The following is a 19,928-nucleotide window of genomic DNA, read 5'->3' as shown; positions in this document are numbered from 1 at the left end:
TCCTATGTATGATTTATCTAAATTGGTTGCAAATGGAACGTCCACACAAGTTTGGGCTTAAAAACTCACGTGCTTGAACCATTTTGAATAATTTCCCACTAATGAATAATGTAAGGATTTCGTGTTTATCAACATTCATCAAGATTATATTCGTTGAAACGATTGTCTGTAGACCAAAAGGTAGCAATAACAAAAAAAAAATGTCGAGGGGACAATAAACATTGTGATTTAATAAACACATGCAATCCTAGCAACAGAGCAAGAATTGCATTGGATAAAAAAAGATAAACGCTTGTTAGCAAGTATACATACAATAGAGTATCACGCTGAATGATTGACAATAGATGGTACGTGGTACGGAAAAAAATCGAAAATTTTGAACTCACAGTGATTTCAGATTTGACGTAAGAAACCCTGAGCAGTTTGTGCGTCCATGCATATTTAAACAGTTCCGCCATCTTGTCTATAGTCTGCCTATCTACCCATTCTTGCACACTTATACATGTACTTGCTTCTTAATCTATGAAACCCTGAGTGACAACAAAAATCGTGGTCATTTAGTAAACTTATTCCATTTTTTTTCTGAATTGCGGATTTTGAATTTTATGATTGTACAACCATTACCTGATTTTTTTAGGTCGATATTATGTTCCAGCAAAATTGAGGTTCTTGACTGGGCAAGACGTGTCTACACCACATCATAGAATTCTAGTAAATGAATCATCAGACCATATTATACACCTAGAATTCTAGTGAATGAGTCATCAGATCAAATTATACACCTAGAATTCTAATATATGAGTCATCAGTCCAAATTATACACCTAGAATTCTAGTAAATGAGTCATCAGACCATATTATACACCTAGAATTCTAGTAAATGAGCCATTAGATCAATCAAATTATACACCTAGAAATTAGAATTCTAATATATGAGTCATCAGACCATATAATTTATACACCTAGAATTCTAGTAAATGAGTCATCAGACCATATTATACACCTAGAATTCTAGTAAATGTGTCATCAGACATATTATACACCTAGAATTCTAGTAAATGAGTCATCAGATCAAATTATACACCTAGAATTCTAGTAAATGAGTCATCAAACCATATTATACACCTAGAATTCTAGTAAATGAGCCATTAGATCAATCAAATTATACACCTAGAAATTAGAATTCTAATATATGAGTCATCAGACCATATAATTTATACACCTAGAATTCTAGTAAATGAGTCATCAGACCATATTATACACCTAGAATTCTAGTAAATGTGTCATCAGACATATTATACACCTAGAATTCTAGTAAATGAGTCATCAGATCAAATTATACACCTAGAATTCTAGTAAATGAGTCATCAAACCATATTATACACCTAGAATTCTAGTAAATGAGTCATTAGATCAATTAAATTATACACCTAGAAATTAGATTTCTAATAAATGAGTCATCAGACCATATAATTTATACACCTAGAATTCTAGTAAATGAGTCATCAGACCATATTATACACCTAGAATTCTAGTTAATGAGTCATCAGACCATATTATACACCTAGAATTCTAGTAAATGAGTCATCAGACCATATTATACACCTAGAATTCTAGTAAATGAGTCATCAGACCATATTATACACCTAGAATTCTAGTAAATGAGTCATCAAACCATATTATACACCTAGAATTCTAGTAAATGAGTCATCAGACCATATTTGCCACTCTCAACAGTCATATTCTCACACTTGTTATTATACTGGCCATATTGTACACGACATGGGATGTCTTCGTTGGATTCTACTGCATGCTTACACAGTCTAACAAATTCTTGGTACATTTTACAAGCTTCTTCTTTATCGATGTTGTAATGATATGTTACACGACGTTTCTTATGCATCCCTCCCAAGGTTGACTGTGGTACGATGAGAACATCGCCTGGCAGTTCCAGGACAGATACACGTTCTGCTTCTTTACCCTTTAGATATCGAATGTTCAACACCCTATGTACTGCAATATAATAGGGAAGTAACATTGCTTCAATGGTGTACGTGGAACATGATGTTACAATAACAGACATTAGTAATCTTATTTATATACATGTCTGGCACCATTTAGTACACAGTGATCTGTTTTACTTCATTTAAAAACAGCTTATGATGAACATATCTTAACAGTAAGTCTATGTACTAATGGACAGTACATATTCTAACAATACGGCTATGTACTGATGGACAGTATACATTCTAACGGTAAGTCTGCGTACTAATGGATAGTATACATTCTAACAATACGGCTATGTACTGATGGACAGTATACATTCTAACGGTAAGTCTGCGTACTAATGGATAGTATACATTCTATCAATACGGTTATGTACTGATGGACAGTACACATTCTGACAATAAAACTATGTATTGTAAATGGAAGGACACATTCTAACAAGGCTGTGTACTGATGGACAGTACATATTCTAACAATGTGGTTAAGTACTAATGAACAGTACACAAGCTAACAATAAGTATATGTACTAATTGACTGCATACATTCTAGCTGTAAGGTGGTATAGGATTAAACTTTTTAAACAGAAAGTCGTACTACGGCCAGTTGTAATTCTGTACTTAGGGATAGTAACGTAACCTTATCAAGTCCTAGTCGATGTCTTGGTAGTGCACGACTACGACTTACCCATCTTGTTCAGAAGTTCCATTGTACAGTCCCTGTGAAAGCATACATACACTACAACACCGCTGTTGATCTGTGAAGAAATACAATTACCTATTGATGGACGTATCAATGGTGGTTAAATGCAAAAGAGATATTGTTGTACGTGAAAACGAAGGTTGACAATATGTTTATTTTTTCCCTTAAACACAGAAATGTTGCTATAAAATGGACACACGTCAAAGTTTCGCATCGATCCCATTCAAACATGCCATTCCACCAATTTGGATAATGCATGTGTTTACGCTCCTTATACTTTTGATGGATTGAAATCAGTCGCGATGTTAAAGTTTTATAGTCATGCGGTAGTGTCGTTCCAGAGCTTGAGCATATTGTTCGCTACTTATGAGACGAACTGTTGTCAGGTCAAACATTGAATTGTGTGGGCAATCATTCCATTGATAGGTCTAAACCCATCTCACCAAACTGTGTGACCTCCTTTTGAAACTAACATATATTTTCAAATTGACTCTTTAAGTTTGAAGTGGGGCTTCTTAGACGTTTGGAGTACACATGCATTTGCTTACGTTTGTTTTTCATGATTCTGTTGGGGGATTTGCAAAACCCAAACCCAGTTGATTTTTTGCAGGTAGGAGAGAAACATGTCTTATGGCAAAAGAGCATATAATCACAAACATTGTCAAAATAATGATTTTTTATGCATCTCCCCGTTTTGGTTGTGGTCTTCTTCAAATTGTCGTGAACTTTGTTAAAGTTATATGTGGAAACGTACCTCGATGAAGTGAACGGTACTTTCAGCAGGGGACTGTACCTGTACACGTGCCGATGTACACTGCTGTAATAATATTCGAGCTCTCGGCATTGCCGCTCTAGTCGGATTTGGTGATAATTTATCCATCCTCTCGCAGACTCAAACTATCTCGACTACCTGGAAAAACACAAAATGTCAAATCTACGATAGTTGCATCCACTTTTTCTGAACTTTCCCAAAGTACAGTGGTAACACCTTTTAGTCCTCCTGTCTTGCACAGTGAAACGAAGACTGTTTTACATGTATAATGACTCAACAACTTGGTTTAGGGAGCGATCAGTTTTTACGGCCGGGGGGCGGCAAATCAGAGGGGGGGGGCACCTTAATTTGGGACTCAAAGAAGGGGGGGGGTCATCATTTTTACGAAGTGTATAAAGGCGATCTAACACATAATTTGATAGGTAGGTCAATTCATTTTTTCTCAAAGCTTGACAAGGATAAAATAAACCATATGTAATGAGTTTAGATAGAACTTATTCAATCATCTTGATACTATCTCTTGCAATTTGTCTGCATAGCTACAGTTAGGAAATGTACACAATTTACGGTTAAACAAATTTTGTAGCTCCTATCACCCTCTCTAATAGTGATAGCCAACTACAATAATACTCCGAACGAGATTACTTTACACAGGATGAGGATTTCAGCTCTAACCTATACAGGGGGGTATTTAGCCAGCCACCTTCCATCTTGTTTTGGGAGAAAGACAATTATCACCTTGATTGCTACTGATTGGAAGGAGACAACTCTAAAGGTGAAAAAAATGAAAATAAGACAGTGTAAGAGGCCATTTAGAGGCATAAAATATCAAACCATAGACATAATTGAAAGTCTTACAATGCTTGAATATGGTAATAAAATACCAGAATTGAAACAATTATGCTACGCATTACATATTATCTGGAAGTGTATTTTCTTGTGGCAAAGATGAAAGATATTTTGCGGATGTGCACTTGGTAAATGACTTCTGAAGTTTAATTTGGTTCAAAAAAATCCCGAATAAAGAGCAAAACATTTCAAGACCTTCAGACTTTTGATGGCCCAATGACTGTTCAGCCCACTCCCATGGTCATAAACTTTTGCTCACTTCTTTTTAGTGCACTTTGGATGTGCAACAGCTTAATTTAACCTCAATTCATGCTTGTATGCATCATCAGAGCCAAGTAAACCACTGTATAAGAATGATTTTGAATAGACTCAAATGGCTATTGTTACATGTACTATTCAGAAAATATAAAGAAATATCCTTAATTTTGAAACAAAGTGTGCATTTTACTGACATGCGAAGCCCGCATGACGATGTATTGCCCATCACCCAAAAAATATATGGGTAGGTTGAACAGCTTTTTCATTTTTTCTGGCCCAATGTCGTATTTTTCAAAGTAGTTGCCGAAAAGATGTCACATTCAAAGTGATGGTGCTTTCTCAAATAAGTAACACAGTAAAATAACCCCTTTCTTTACCCAACTCTTAAACCTTTTATGGCCCTCCTTTATGTCGGAACCAAAGGTGAACTCAGTGGGTTCTCCTTGTCATTATCATTATAATGGAAATTGAAGGTTGGATTTTGATGTCGAAGGTACAGCGCTGTTTACAAATTCAGGGCCATTCTTTCCATGATAGCAAATTATCGCTTCAAAATGAATTGCGGAATAACGCTAGTGTCAGTGCAATGAGATAATTATATCAAACAACGTCGAACACTATTAATTGAAAGTGGATCTTCAAAGAGTGGATCTTAAATTGCGTACCTAGTTTAATAGTTTTTTCAGGGCCACCAAATATTCCAAAAAGAGATCTGCCGTTTTATCAGTAAATGTTTTAATATAAGGAACAAGATGTAAATGAGATCGAGCGCATCTTCAGAGTCACTGCATGCAGCAGGCGACCTCACGTTGAACGACTTTTTCCGTCTTTATTTTTGGAGTTTTACTCTCTGACATTATTGCGACTTGCTATCTTCAAATGAAGGAGACTTTCAAGACTACTGATACTTGCGGAAAATGCACAGTGCATGTATGTGCGCACTTCTTTTGTACTTTCCCACACAAAGAATTTTAATTTACTACACTGCAAAAAGTTACGATTTTTATCTGGACACATTTTTATTCAACAGAGATATATTAAAGATACATATTAGCGAGGAGTCAGTGTACAGTCACTTTTGACTTTATTGAACCATCAATTTAAATCGCGCATGCTAGGAATCATCACGTAAATAACGATTTTAATAACATGGCTATGTATTCAAAAAGTAGTTTTTCCCTAAAAATCTCAGGGGGGCAGCTGTCTCCAAAATTTGTATTCATTCCAAAAGGTCATATCCAGCGCAAACGTAATCGCATAATATAACTTGGTTCAACACACCTTACAGTAGACATGTTGCAACTAGCTTCGGCAGAAATGTCTGCACCTCATAGACAAGCATTTCCCTATATCCAACCCACTCCCATAAAATCTTCAACCGCAATAACGTTTAAGTGAGATACAGTTGCATGGACAACATGGGTAAACTAATAAATGCACACAACAAATCCATCCTCTCAAAAGCGAGCCAAATACAACACAGTAAATGTAACTGTAGGAAACCAAACAAATGTCCCCTTGTAGGAAAATGTCTCATAAAAAGCATCGCCTACAAAGCAACAGTTACCATTAACCAAGATCATAAATATACAAACTATTAGGTGTTAGTGACACATAAGCAGATGGAATAACCACAAGTCTCACAAGAAGATAGCTGCAATAATTGTAGCGTTTGATGTGATTTTGGGGACTTTTTCGTCTGTTTTGTGTCTTTTTTTCGTTCCGACGTTTAACCCGATTCAAACGCTACAATTCCTCAAAACGCAAAGGCAAATAGACGGAACCGATTCAGATCTGAATCGCAAAGTTGGGTGGATTCTGCTAAATTACGCCTTACCTGCTGGCAAAATATCGGACATTTCCTAAGGCCAACATTAATTACGAAGAAGTGTTCAGAGGTACCCCAATTCCGTCAAAATCGGCAAATGTAGCATGACATGCAGCATTTTGAAACGGGCAGTACACTGACGCCTCGCTCACGTTTTCAACGTGGTCTCGTCTATTTGCATTTGCGGTTTAGGAATTGTAGCGTTTGATTCGGGTTAAACGTCGGAACGAAAAAAAGGCACAAAAACAGACGAAAAGGTCCCCAAAATCACATCAAACGCTACAGTTATTGCAGCTAATATTGCACCAACCTCGTGTTCCACTGCCCTACGCACTTTAACCCCAAAGTTCGCCCTGAGGATACCTACGATCTCCAATCAAGTAGAAAACTATCGTCCATAAACAGTGTTAGTACTCTACCACGCCTATCGGCAGGAACACCTTGGCTAAAACGGTAGGAAGACTGTGTACACAGGCTAATATCCCTGACCACCATACAAATTACAATTTACGTGCGGCAGCTGCAACACGGCTTTATGCGGAGAATATTAATGAGCAATTTAAGGCTGAGAAAACTGGTCACCGAAGTGAAGCGGCCAGATCATACAAGGTTAGTCTTTCAAAGTGTTCATTAATCATGGTGCTACTGTCACGGATGACAGAATACAACTTTTTAATATTCGCTACGTTTTGATGTTTTGCGAGGTCACCATGAACTCTCAGCTGTCATGAATTAATACTTAGAACAAATGTTTGCATTGCGCGAATAGTATTCTTCTAAGATGACAACTTTAAGTTATTATAAGATCAACAGTGTCAAATAATGACTGATTACAGACAGTTGGAAGAACAATGACGTGATCACATTGTTTAGCTAGTTTTCATATTTGTCAATATCATTTGCATTGAATTAAGGCGACGGCAATACTTCCGTTTTAGTCATTTATGGTGCTGATTACTTTATCACCCAATCATTTGAGTATTGTATATTTTATGTTTATAATGGAATAATAAAAGGATGGATTCAGTCTTTGGAAGAGACGGTCTGAGGCTAGGAGCTTCGATCTGCTCCGTGGCCACTTCCAAATGATCCAGGTTAACCATGAACATTGTTTGTAGTCTGAGCTAATTCCCTAAAAGTCCAAGTCGATCCCGTGTACAGAGTGGAGAGCGAGAGAGAGAGAGAGAGAGTAACAATGGAGGAGGGTTACCTAAACAAGAGAGGTCACCCCATAATTTGTTACATTGGTGGAAAAACCGGCCTTGGACTAGAAGGACCATTGTGCGCGTAATGAGACAAATTTAAACTTTATGAAGAATAATTGACAACCTTTGAGAAGAAGAAAAAAACAACGCCGCTGGGTGAGTGAGAAATCGATGACTCGATAACTTTTCGAAAGGAAACTTTTAATGATTATGATACAATGGTGGGAATTCAACTCGAACTAGAACTCGTAAATATTGCAGTGACGGACTAAGACATCTCAGAAGGCGGAATTGTGTTTCAAAACGTGGAGTTGTGAATAAACAGACAGCGATAGAGACTTTGACAAACGTAGCAGTGAAACCTTCAACGGGGACCGAACAGCTGACAGGCGATTGGAGATATCGCGTATCGGACGCTGATGCAGACCGAAGCAGTTCGCATGTGAACTACATACTTAAGACTTTTGAAGGACAAACAACTCATTAATCATACGGTAGTAGAGATTTGCTAAAGACTGGCATTATTTTATTCCTCGAATTCATTTCTATTCATGATCAGCAATTTTTTACTGTGTGTACAGAGAAATGTGTAAGAAATAAAAATTGTATGCTCGATTTAGTTTGACGATGAACACTTTTTGAAATCTATTTACTTATCACAACCATTTCAGTGATGCTGTTTTACATCTCAACGGTCGCGTACAAGCAGGAAGAATATTATTGATTTTTCTATGGAGAAAATTTTAGTTTTAATAAGAATATGTATTGAAGTATGGAGTATTGGAAACTCCGAAGTTTTATTGACTCTGAGTTGTAGTGAGCCGAAACGCTACAGATAAATGCGTTGCTCACAAGTTGAGTCTGATTTTGTGATTTAAAGTTCCTACAGTAAAGAAAGGAACCATGTTGATATAGTATTTTATTGAATCTGCAGTACAAGATAACTATTTGAATTTAAATTTGAGTGTAAAACAGAGATCCGACCGAAATGAGCTGTATTATTGTCTATGCAAAATTTCCTTTCAAATTCCACACTGAGAATTTCTGAAATTCCTCAGATGCTAAAAACCCGCATGATAACTGCTAGTCCAACTTTTTTCAATCGTAAACGACGTAAAGTTGTTGTTTTTTCACAAAAAAGAATGACACCACTTGTTTAATGAAATGATCATTCATTTCATGATTTTGAGTTGTCATTGAAGAGTACCTGTATGATAGATTTTACAAGTCAAAATTCAAAAGAGGTTCATTTTTATCTGGGTAAAAGATAGGCACGGCTGTGTGAGTGATTGTATAGTCTGATCAGACGCTGTATGATTGAGGAGCTGTATAATAGAGGACTTTAAAGGTACTTCTTAAATAACCACTCGCATTATCGTCAATGTTGGAAAAGATAATTCCTGCAATTCCGATCTTTGAAAGTAAACTGAATATCTCGAAATCAGACTGCTGTTCAAGAAATGAGCACACACCCATACTATTCCAAGTTTAATTTCTTTAATTGTTTGTACTTTTCTCCTTTTCTATCGATTTACAAAATCACAAAAAGTGTTTCATTTATGAAAGGCAATTATTTTGAATATTTTAATGTGTGGCGGGGACGCCACACTTTGGGAAAAGGTGATAGTGTCACGGATGACAGAATACAACTTTTTAATATTCGCTAAGTTTTGATGTTTTGCGAGGTCACCATGAACTCTCAGCTGTCATGAATTAATACTTAGAACAAATGTTTGCATTGCGCGAATAGTATTCTTCTAAGATGACAACTTTAAGTTATTATAAGATCAACAGTGTCAAATAATGACTGATTACAGACAGTTGGAAGAACAATGACGTGATCACATTGTTTAGCTAGTTTTCATATTTGTCAATATCATTTGCATTGAATTAAGGCGACGGCAATACTTCCGTTTTAGTCATTTATGGTGCTGATTACTTTATCACCCAATCATTTGAGTATTGTATATTTTATGTTTATAATGGAATAATAAAAGGATGGATTCAGTCTTTGGAAGAGACGGTCTGAGGCTAGGAGCTTCGATCTGCTCCGTGGCCACTTCCAAATGATCCAGGTTAACCATAAACACTGTGTGTAGTCTGAACTAATTCCCTAAAAGTCCAAGTCGATCCCGTGTACAGAGTGGAGAGAGAGAGAGAGAGTAACATTGAAGGGGTTACCTTAACAGAAGAGGTAACCCTCTACAAATTTGTTAAACTACCACATTAGTTACATTCCGTGTAGCAGGTTTAGCAACAGAACGAAACATGAAAAGACGAAACATGAAAGTACGTTATATAGGGAAAACTACAAATGTCATAACTGATGGGTATACATTTAGTACTACTTCGTGCCGGACACTCGTAATTTCAATGGATTAATAGCGATATGACAGCTGATTTTTGCGCCCAAAAGTATCCTGTTAAATTCATTAAATTGGCAATGAGACGTACTAGGAGGAAGATATACTTCAAAAATGTTTTGTAGTTTTTTCGTACATCATAATTGCCGAACAACGTATTTACGCATTAAAATACTCCCTATACCTCATCATCATGTTTAAGAACAACGTGGATATAAAAATAAATAAATAAAGTTCCTCAAGTTGTGTGTACGTGTTTGATGTTTGCTAATACTTTGCTTAGTCACAATTAAAACCAGATTTACTACACGTGTTAACATGTGTATTATTCAAATGGTGATTGGGTGACGTACAGTTTCATATTGTGATCGTTAACAGGTGTACAGACACTTGGATTGTGTTAAAACTCTCCTGGTCGCTGGAGTCCAGTTCATGATAAAGGTGTCTCAGTATCGAAACTTTAAAATCATGCATGGTTTAAAACACTGAGATGGGACTAAGAAGTTGTACGACTTCGTCTTATTTGACATACAGCAACACTAATGTCATTTTATTATCATTCTACCATTTCACAGAACGAGTACAGAGCAAAAATGTCATGTTAGCAGTGTATGTACTGCAGGGACATTCCGCAGCTAAAATCGCCAAATTGGAAGACGTTGATACTGACAAAGGCAAAGAACCAAAGATAAAGCATAGTTCGAATTCGGGATTACACGTCGAAGTGAAGATTAACCAAACGGATGGAAATGTGATATCTGTAAATATTGACAAGAAATAATTAAATTGATGTACTTTGCGCAAAATATGTGCATTAAAATAAATGGTTTGTCATCTTCACTTGCCTGATTGGTGTTATATGGTCTGTACATGTATATGCAGTGCAATATTGTAACGTACAGTGCATTATCTTGATATTGCATCGTGCCAGTGCAATATCTGGATAATACACTGGACGAGTGCAATATTACACAATGTCGATGCAATCGTGCAGATAATGCACTATTTGAACAAAAGGGGTTTGCACACGTGAAGTGATGTAACATTTGCGAGATCACGTGTACAATAACAGTCCCAGGCCTTATTGGAGTTTAAATCCATGAGATTATGAAAATGATATGATATGAGAGGCTGCTGTCACACGGTATATTACATAACTTTATTAATAATAACTGTATTACACAACTGTATCATCAGTGAATGCAGTATGGTAAACAACAACAATAATAGTAACAACAACAAAACAATTTTATATATGTATAGAAAATATATGATTTTAAATTTATTTTAATTTTTTTTAAATTTTACGTATACTTAATGTAAACATTTATTACTATTGCTATAGATCCACTGTGCAGCTTCTTTTTTATTTCTATGTACAGCATAATTGTTTATAGTCAACTACAAATAAAGTTGACCTTTACCCCCAACCACTGTGTTGTGTTGCTGTGTAGAGTAGATTTAAATTGAACATACACTTAACATGTGAGAGATGACGTACATGGAACGTACATGAAGATCTGTGATGCTCAGTCCTCTCTGAGAAGGTCTCTCTGGGACGGTCTGTCTACTTTGTGTCCTGGCGAAGTTGGTGTAGGGTCTATGGGCGAACTGAGCATCCGTCAGAACTGGGCAAGTTTAGGGCGCCCTCTTGTGACCATTTTGTACAAAGTAGCCCGCCTGCGAACTTCGGTAAAATGAACATGGCATATTTTCACTGTTACCATTTTGTTTCTCATTCAGTAGACTCCAATGAACAAAAAAATACCTATGTTGGAGGTTTGTGGGGGGGGGGGGGGTGCACGGTAACCCCCTCTGGCCCATGGACTATATTTGTTACCAGCCTCCTACTTCGTCACTATAATTATATTACTACCCAGTTTTTTGACAATGTTTTAAATTTATTAGGAAAAACAATTTATAAATAATGGTGAACAAAATGATATGATTATTACTCAATAGACTCCGAACATTCAGGTGCACGATATGCATACCTTTCCTTTTTGGTTCAGAATACTAGTAATTGGAATCATTGTTATGTAGATTAGTGACAGCGATCTGATCATCATCCAATGACATGGTTGGGAGATTTGACATCAAGCAGGGCCGACATATATGTGGTATAGATAGATTTTGATCAACAAGTTCATCATACCTTTTCACAGGAAAATCTATGCATTTTATATGAGTCCATCGTTTGCAGCTGTCGCAGTCAAGGGCTTTGCTATTGCTTCTGACCGCTTTTGTACAGATGGTACATGGCAGTTTTGGAACTCGCGTTGATGGACCTGGACATGGATGAATGTCGCCACTTTGCACTTAGCAGCAAACCAGCAATCTGTTTTCATCCACGCACCTGATGTAGTGTTGCACCTGCCTTAGTGGTTTCTTTGACCCATTTGCAAGGGGTGAAAATAAGTCAAACAAAACTCTATGAGCAGCAGATATCGGGAAATTAACAGGGATATCAGTAGAACCATCTCCATCACAATCTCCGCTTTGAAACACAGGATTGTGCACGTGTTGACTGCTTCTTGCCATGAATGATTAAAAGGCACTGTAGCACAAAACTGCAAAAAGAATACCTCTCTTCCCAGTCGCCATCATGGACACCAGTGACAGTCGCTGCTACAATACAGGTACCAAATAAAATCACAGCAAAACGACAAAATTCAGTCACATAAACTTGCAATAAACCGGATACAGTTACTGTGCTTACTAGACGACACGACATCAAACAAAAAGGCAAATAATACAACGCCGAAACACGTCAAAAACTGGAAAATAAACGGAGCAGCACTAAGACGGTGCGCATGGACTTTCGTTCATTTATATTTGGGTGCCTCGAGGCACCTAAAGTTGCCCAAAGTTGCGTTCGATTACTACATGACGTCACACCCGGGGCGCCCCAAGTCGACCCTCCTCATGGAGCAGGGGCAGCTTGGGGATTGACCTTGACCCAAGATGGGGACGACATGTGATTGGTTATTGTTATCAATTCCGTAAGAATTGTACCGTATTTTGAGGATATCTTTCCACATTTAGTGAGGAAATAATTTTTCACTTCAAATTGTCTAAAATATTTTGGAAAGACGGACCAAATTATTTATCGTGAATCACGGATTTCATTATAGGCTCCCCGGGGTACCCCAAATGCAATAAAATACGTTCGATTTTCACACGACCCGAGGTGCCCAAGTGACGTCAGTTACTGTCAGTCAGTCAGTCTGAGGCTCCACGAGAAAGCTTAAGGGGTGGACCATTTGATTTCCTGGGGGGGGGGGGGCTTGGAAGATTTCGGGAAAAAACAGATGCCAAATGGATTTGCTTGGAAAAAAATCCGGATATGAGTGGTGATGGAAAAAAAAGATGGACCACTGCTGCTAGGAAAAAAAATGTCTTGGCAGGGAAATGATGCACAGGTTCGAATATACTGTTCAACCTGCTCGTACCTCTCCAACCAGGACACTTGTCAAATCATGACAAACATTTTCAAACACATGTCAGGGACCAGTCAGTTTCGTTAGCCTGTGGTACATATATATATTTGTTCTTGCCTCTGGTTCTTTCATAAATCGTTTAGATATTACTCCATGTAAGGGTTCAAACATAACTATAAATAAACTTATACATATAATACATGTATTACATAGGTACCACACTAGTTACAGAACATACCAGGTAAGTGTTTGGCTGTTTCACAATCAGTGCTTCACTTATCTTGCACTTTGGGGCAAAAGTGAACTTGAAGGTTTTGTTATCGTAATCTTCATACTATTAAATAGTTTATAAAAGAACTTAATCTAAATTGTTCTAGTCTCTTCAGTATGAATTTGTCAGAAGGAATGAATATACTTCCTATTTCGGACACTACATGTATCGACACCACAACTCAAATTCTAAGTTTCTACTAGGTATGACCTCCTAAAGTGCTCTAACACATCAGTAACTTTACTATACATGCAATATCAATGCCCCTATACCAATGTTACAGGCCCACTTTTATAACATGGAAAATTTATTTTAAAAGTTATATTTACTTTAGCTTTTCGAAGATTGGCAATATATATCTCAGAGGCTATTAATAACCTAAAAATTGCCTAAATAGAAACAAATAACTGCAGATCTGCCGGGGGGGGGGGGATTCCTTGGACTCCATCACCCCAAAGGCCACTCATTCGTTAAACCAACAATAAGATTCACCAAAATTGATAAAAAAAACTTCAAAAGCTTCTAGGGGAGACCCCCTATAGGACCCCCATAAGAGGTAGACATGTCCAAGCCTCAAATCAAAGTTCTTCTCGCCACCTCTTACTGTCAAGATGCTATGAAACTTTATTTCAAAAATGTTTCAACCATGTGTAGTTGCTTTTTACAATTGTTAGAGCTGCCTTGTAAAGCTTGCAAATTATTGTCTGAAAGTGTCTGTTAATAGCCTGAAAATTGGCTTTAAGAGTAAAAATCCTCCAGGGCTTCTAGGGGAATACCCCCTAGAACCCCCATAAGAGGTAGACATGTTCCAGTCTCAAATCAAAGTTCTTTCCTCCACCTCTTACACTGTCAAGATACTTTGAAACTTTATTTCAAAAATGTTTCAACCTCACGTAGTTGCTTTTTACATGTTAGTGCTGTCTTGTAAAGTTTGTAAATTATTGTCTGAAAGTGTCTGTGAATAGCCTAAACATTGCCTTAATTTAGAAGTAAAAATCCTCCAGGGCTTCTAGGGGGGGAACCCCCTAGACCCCCCCCCCATTCACACACACTCACCCAAGAGGTAGACATATCCCAGCTTCAAAAGCTCTTCCCTCTACAGCTTACTGTCAGATACTATGAAACTTTATTCACGGGGGTCAGTGACTTTTTGTCAGCCCGATGGAAAAAAACACTGACACCCCCATCCCCCCAAGCTGGAGAAACTGACCGGTCCATCTGAATGTTTGAGCTCATCACCAATCAAGTTTCTGATTTGCATTTTCAGTGTGTCACCATGGAATAAAAACTGTCAATGATCATGTTTATTTAATTGAAAATCAAACATGTATGAAATATGTAGTTTTCTAAATAAAATCTGTGTGTGATAGAACAGCATCTTTTTACTCTCTGTATTACCCTGTGCGAAACCAAACAGAAAATTGTGGCAACAAAATTAGGTGTTCAACATTGACGTAAAAAAAAAATCCGGATATCTCAAAGCAGCAAAGAAAAAAAAAGTTGCCAGCATAGGTGAAGGAGAAAAAAAAAATAATTCTCAGGCAAGCAGGTGGGAAAACAAATAATGACTCTCCACCAATCTTCCAAGCCCCCCCCCCAGGATATCGAATGGTCTACCCCTAATCGAACACACCCTATAGTGTTTGTTTGTTCGTTGGTTTGTTGTTGTTTACTCATATATGTATCTATTCATTTGTCGGTTTAATTGTTTTTGTTTGTTTGTTTACTTACTTGTTTGTGTATAGTTTGTTTGTTTGTTTGTATTTGTAAACAAAACTAAGTGAGCCTGAGCTACTTGTGAATAAACTCGAATAGAACTGAACTGAACTGACCTGAACAGTGAACTGAACAACTGTCGGTGTGGTGTGACAACACATGGACCAAAATGAACAAGAAGAGTGTTCAAGGTAAAATATCGGAAGAAATTATGACAGGGTTTCGCTCACTTTACAGCTGTAACATCTACAAAATACACTAGAATGGATATACTCTTTATAGTCCTGGGTTTGGCTGTTCACTACTTTTTCGTAATGTGATTCATGTATGGGAAATTGCCAGTTCCCTTAAGTCATTAAAAATTGTTAAATCGTATAAACACAAACTCTGATTTCATCATAGTTTTCAATTTCAAAGTAATGAAACTCGCTAGAACTCGTATTAATATGAAGTTGAAATAAAATTAAGTAATTTGGTATACTAAAATACTGTACTTGCACCGACTCATATGTTCCAGTGACAACGGGAGATCCAGCGCCACTAACTTTGGTAGTCTTAAAAATGAATCAAGTCACAATATGCAGTGCCTGATTCTTATAAAATCGTGAACAAAATCGTCAAATTTTAGCTCGAATATTGGTAAAAACGACAATGCACTTGAAAATACAATTAATTAAAGTACCATTGTGATAAATACAGACAATTACGATCGTGGAGTTAGTAATAGTTTTTCGTAGAATGTGCTCAAATCCGTGACGGCACACCACATGATGACGCACATAGTTGAGGTCAACGCTCTTTACTACCGGCACTTCTGGCTTTGTACTAAATTCAAGGACACCCACCGCGTGTGACTGCCCCGGCATATAAGAGGAAACATTTCACTCCGGATCTAAAATCTTTTCATAACGTAAAAATGCTCCGACAGTTGACAAGAGTTGTTCTCAGCAGATCAGGTAAGATAAGATTATTTTTTTCTAACAATTACACAAAGTTCATTTTACTGTCGAATTCTTTTTTTTTCAAAATGGAAATATGTGTTGAGTCGAACTAATTGATCTCTGCCGCATTTAGCCGCATTGCGGTGAAAATCTGCTCGCTTCACAAATGAAACCAAATCGACAAACGAAATACTATATTAATTAATTATGGACTCTTAGAAGAGATAAGTCCTATTTTGAGGACAGTTTTTTGGCGCCGATTCGTGAATTCTTGAATGCGAAAAGTGGCCTTGGTTTTCTTTCACGACACTATGACGCAAGAACTGGAACTCGACTATTCAACCGTTCTGTTTCACTCTTTTTAGCAATTTTTTTTGTAAATGTGCCTTCGCATCCTTTTATCATTTCCTTTGTACGAAACCAAATTATAAATCTAATCTTGGTGTATTCGGAATTCAGAAAAGGAGATAGAAAGAAGGGGGATTTTTTTGCTAGGTTTAACCACACAGTACATTCAACGTCACTTTGTATAGAATCTGACGTATAGTATTCAAGTCTGTGACATGCGCATATTAATACCTTTCAGGTCAAGGTTAGTCGGTGACAGTACGTGTAAATTTAACCATGTTAACCTAATTTCAGTGGACGCGAAGCGAAGCTGCATTTTGGCTATTTATCAAACAAAATTAGTGTTCTGTCACTGATATTGGATATAAGGTGACGAAAGACCAAATCAAATTCCAAATATCGATTTTTGTTGATTGGACAGTCTAATCTATTTTTAGATCATGGGATAAGGACAATCAATGTCACAATGACCTTTAGAGAGAGTAGCGGCCTCAATCGGGTGAAGTAGAATGTAAATAACTATATCAGATAACCACCGACTCATATGTATGTAACACCAGTCTCAATCAATCAATGATCATTGAGAAAATATATAATTTAAAATGGCAATCAGTTGATGTATTTCCCCGTCTACAGTGTTTTAACAAATTGCCTACATAGTATTTCCCTGTGAACACGATTGCCTCCCCCTCACCTTTTTTTGTTAAGTGCCATAAAACGACCATTCGGATACTGTTGTAGCGTAATAATTACAAAATTAAATTGTGTCCAAAATGTTCCATTTATTCTTTAAAACTATAGAAACTTTAAATATATATATATATATATATATATAACTCGGTGAGTATCAATCTGCTAAGACAGTGCTCTATACCGCAGTGGCAGAGCGTAATAGTTTCAATCATACGATACAACTTACACACAAGCGATTGTCCTAAGTAATAGTTTCAAAACTATATATATATATATATATATATATATATATATATATATATATATATATATATATATATATATATATATATATATATATATATATATATATATATATATATATATAACTTTACACTGAGGTTCTGATAATATTTATATTTATATATACTTTACATAATACCGGAAACCCGTGACTATGTACAATAATGATAAAAACATGTTGATAAGTATGTGTATGACGTTCGATGTGTCATGTGATATAAGAAATTCATATACATTTTTACGTTATTTCCTTTCCTCTTTATTGTATGAATAGAGTTAATCCTATTTCTCAAAAAAAAAAAACGCTCATGACATGATTGTATTTTAATACGCACACGGAGACGTATGTATTTAATACGATACTTGTATATATATTTTAATATACACTTAACATTAAAATACTTTGAATTATAAATTTCAGGCCTTGTACAGCGAGGTGTCCGTTCACGTAACACAGGTACTTGGGTCGGCAGAATGAGACCAGAGGCCGGTGAACCACCTGTGATTTATCAGAATGGAAATGCATTTATGTTCGGTAGTATTGCCGCAGCAACGGTTCTCTGGGGGACAGTAAGTCTACGTTACTTTTTAATAGCATACCGTGGGCATGTTGCGTTTCCACATTTTCGTGTAATGTGTCATATTTCGAAGAAAAATAATCACCTGTTTGCGGGTTTTTTTGAAGAACTGATTTCACTATGAATAGACTTGAAGGCCTTTCCCTATTTGGCCATGTGATACGACTGTTTTTGCAACGCTGATGACGTCATTTCCTGTCAGTGGGTGTGTCATCTTGTACGTCACACAACACGTATACGTACTACTCAGGACAATCGCTTGTGTGTAAGTTGTATCGTATGATTGAAATTCGTCGTTGGTGGCGCTCTTTTGATCTCTTCTGACAAGGACAGACGCCCACGATACCGTCGAAGGCAAATATTTCTGTGTACGTGTTCGTTGCATCAGTTGATGGAAATGACAGCTGTACCATAATCTCATCTGTCACAAATATCATTGTGACGCCATATTAAAATTATATATAATCCGGTTTTTTTTTCTTAAATCATTCAAGTTGAAATCATTTAGGACCATTTTCCAAGTGTCACACAGAAACACCATATACCCCTGTAATACAAATTGTTTGATCATCAATAAACATGAAGTATTGTACAAAACAAAAGCTTGAGCTAGCAGTGGCTGATTTTGGTTGATTTTTTCTTAACGTTCTCTTTGCATGTAGTACATGATAGAAAAGCTATATAAGTTCATTTTATAGTGGCCAACTACATTAGTGTTCTTCTAACTCCTGAAACTGTTCATTGGGAATATAAAAGAAATTAACCCATATTTATTTTTTTTGTCAGATTTTCGCAGGTGACTTTGTGGAGAGGATGAACTTTGAACAAAAACGAAAGTAGGAATGATGAGAAACCCATCAAATGTACACTGTGTGACGTGAGCAGATGCAAATGGAATTCAGATTGACTGTGGAAATAACTTAGTAGAGTTTTAATAATGAAATGATATAATTTATGATGAAAATTTTACCCGACGCAGTTCTATAATTCTAGTATTGTAACTCAGGTTTCTTTTATGAATAACAACTCAAGTACTAACATTCTACAAAACATTCAGGAAAGTTATCTTAATGTTACCTTATAAAGTATTGGCTGAAGGGGTTGTGACCTTTTGACCCTTCCAAGTATGACGTCGTGCCATTCTCAGCTTTAATATCAGCAGTCAATGTTCTAGATCTGATAAATTTACACATTTTCAGTAGAATATTTCGTGAAATGTAACTTACATCCACTATTATTAAATGTACTGTTTATTTTTTCCTCCCATGATGCAATGCCACTTTACATGTACAGACATACAGTATATTGTAGACGATTTGTATTTATTTCAACTCCAAAATTATAAATTAAATTCTGCTGTGTGGATTTTGAATATATTTATTACGGTGTGTCAGTGTGTTTTTTGCATCGAGTCTATAATAAAACAAACAAGTAAACAAACAAACAAACAAACAAACAAACAGAAGTATGTAAATGAATTAATGAAATCAAAAATAGCTTGTAACATGGTGACCATTCGTGACTGATCTCCATGTACAGACATACGACTGGGCTAGAATGACTAGTAGACTAGACATTAATGAAAGTCATCGTTGCTTGTGTGTACGGGAGATGAAGTGCGCCCCCAACGACAAATTGTCCAGTTTGCCACATTGTTGGTTGGTGTGAAGGCACTTTTT

General features: G+C 36.6%; 1 protein-coding gene and 1 long non-coding RNA gene across 2 annotated transcripts; one reads left to right on the top strand and one right to left on the bottom strand.

The window, feature by feature from the left end:
* Nucleotides 1-1,488: 1,488 nt before the first annotated feature.
* Nucleotides 1,489-15,698, bottom strand: LOC144439517 (D-aminoacyl-tRNA deacylase 2-like). Its single transcript, XM_078128812.1, has 4 exons — nt 15,524-15,698; nt 3,460-3,615; nt 2,691-2,760; nt 1,489-2,012 (listed from the first exon to the last, which is right to left on the bottom strand). The coding sequence occupies exons 2-4, from the start codon at nt 3,583-3,585 to the stop codon at nt 1,687-1,689; spliced, it is 522 nt and encodes a 173-aa protein (XP_077984938.1). The 5' UTR covers nt 3,586-3,615; nt 15,524-15,698; the 3' UTR covers nt 1,489-1,686.
* Nucleotides 15,699-16,220: 522 nt separating this feature from the next.
* LOC144438931 (uncharacterized) lies at nt 16,221-19,625 on the top strand. Its single transcript, XR_013481089.1, has 3 exons — nt 16,221-16,363; nt 18,093-18,241; nt 19,036-19,625. It is a non-coding gene; the product is annotated as an uncharacterized LOC144438931 (long non-coding RNA).
* Nucleotides 19,626-19,928: the final 303 nt, after the last annotated feature.

The sequence above is a fragment of the Glandiceps talaboti genome, chromosome 8 (genome assembly GCF_964340395.1).
Source record: "Glandiceps talaboti chromosome 8, keGlaTala1.1, whole genome shotgun sequence".
Lineage (NCBI taxonomy): Eukaryota > Metazoa > Hemichordata > Enteropneusta > Spengelidae > Glandiceps > Glandiceps talaboti.
This window is presented reverse-complemented; position numbering and strand designations above follow the sequence as displayed.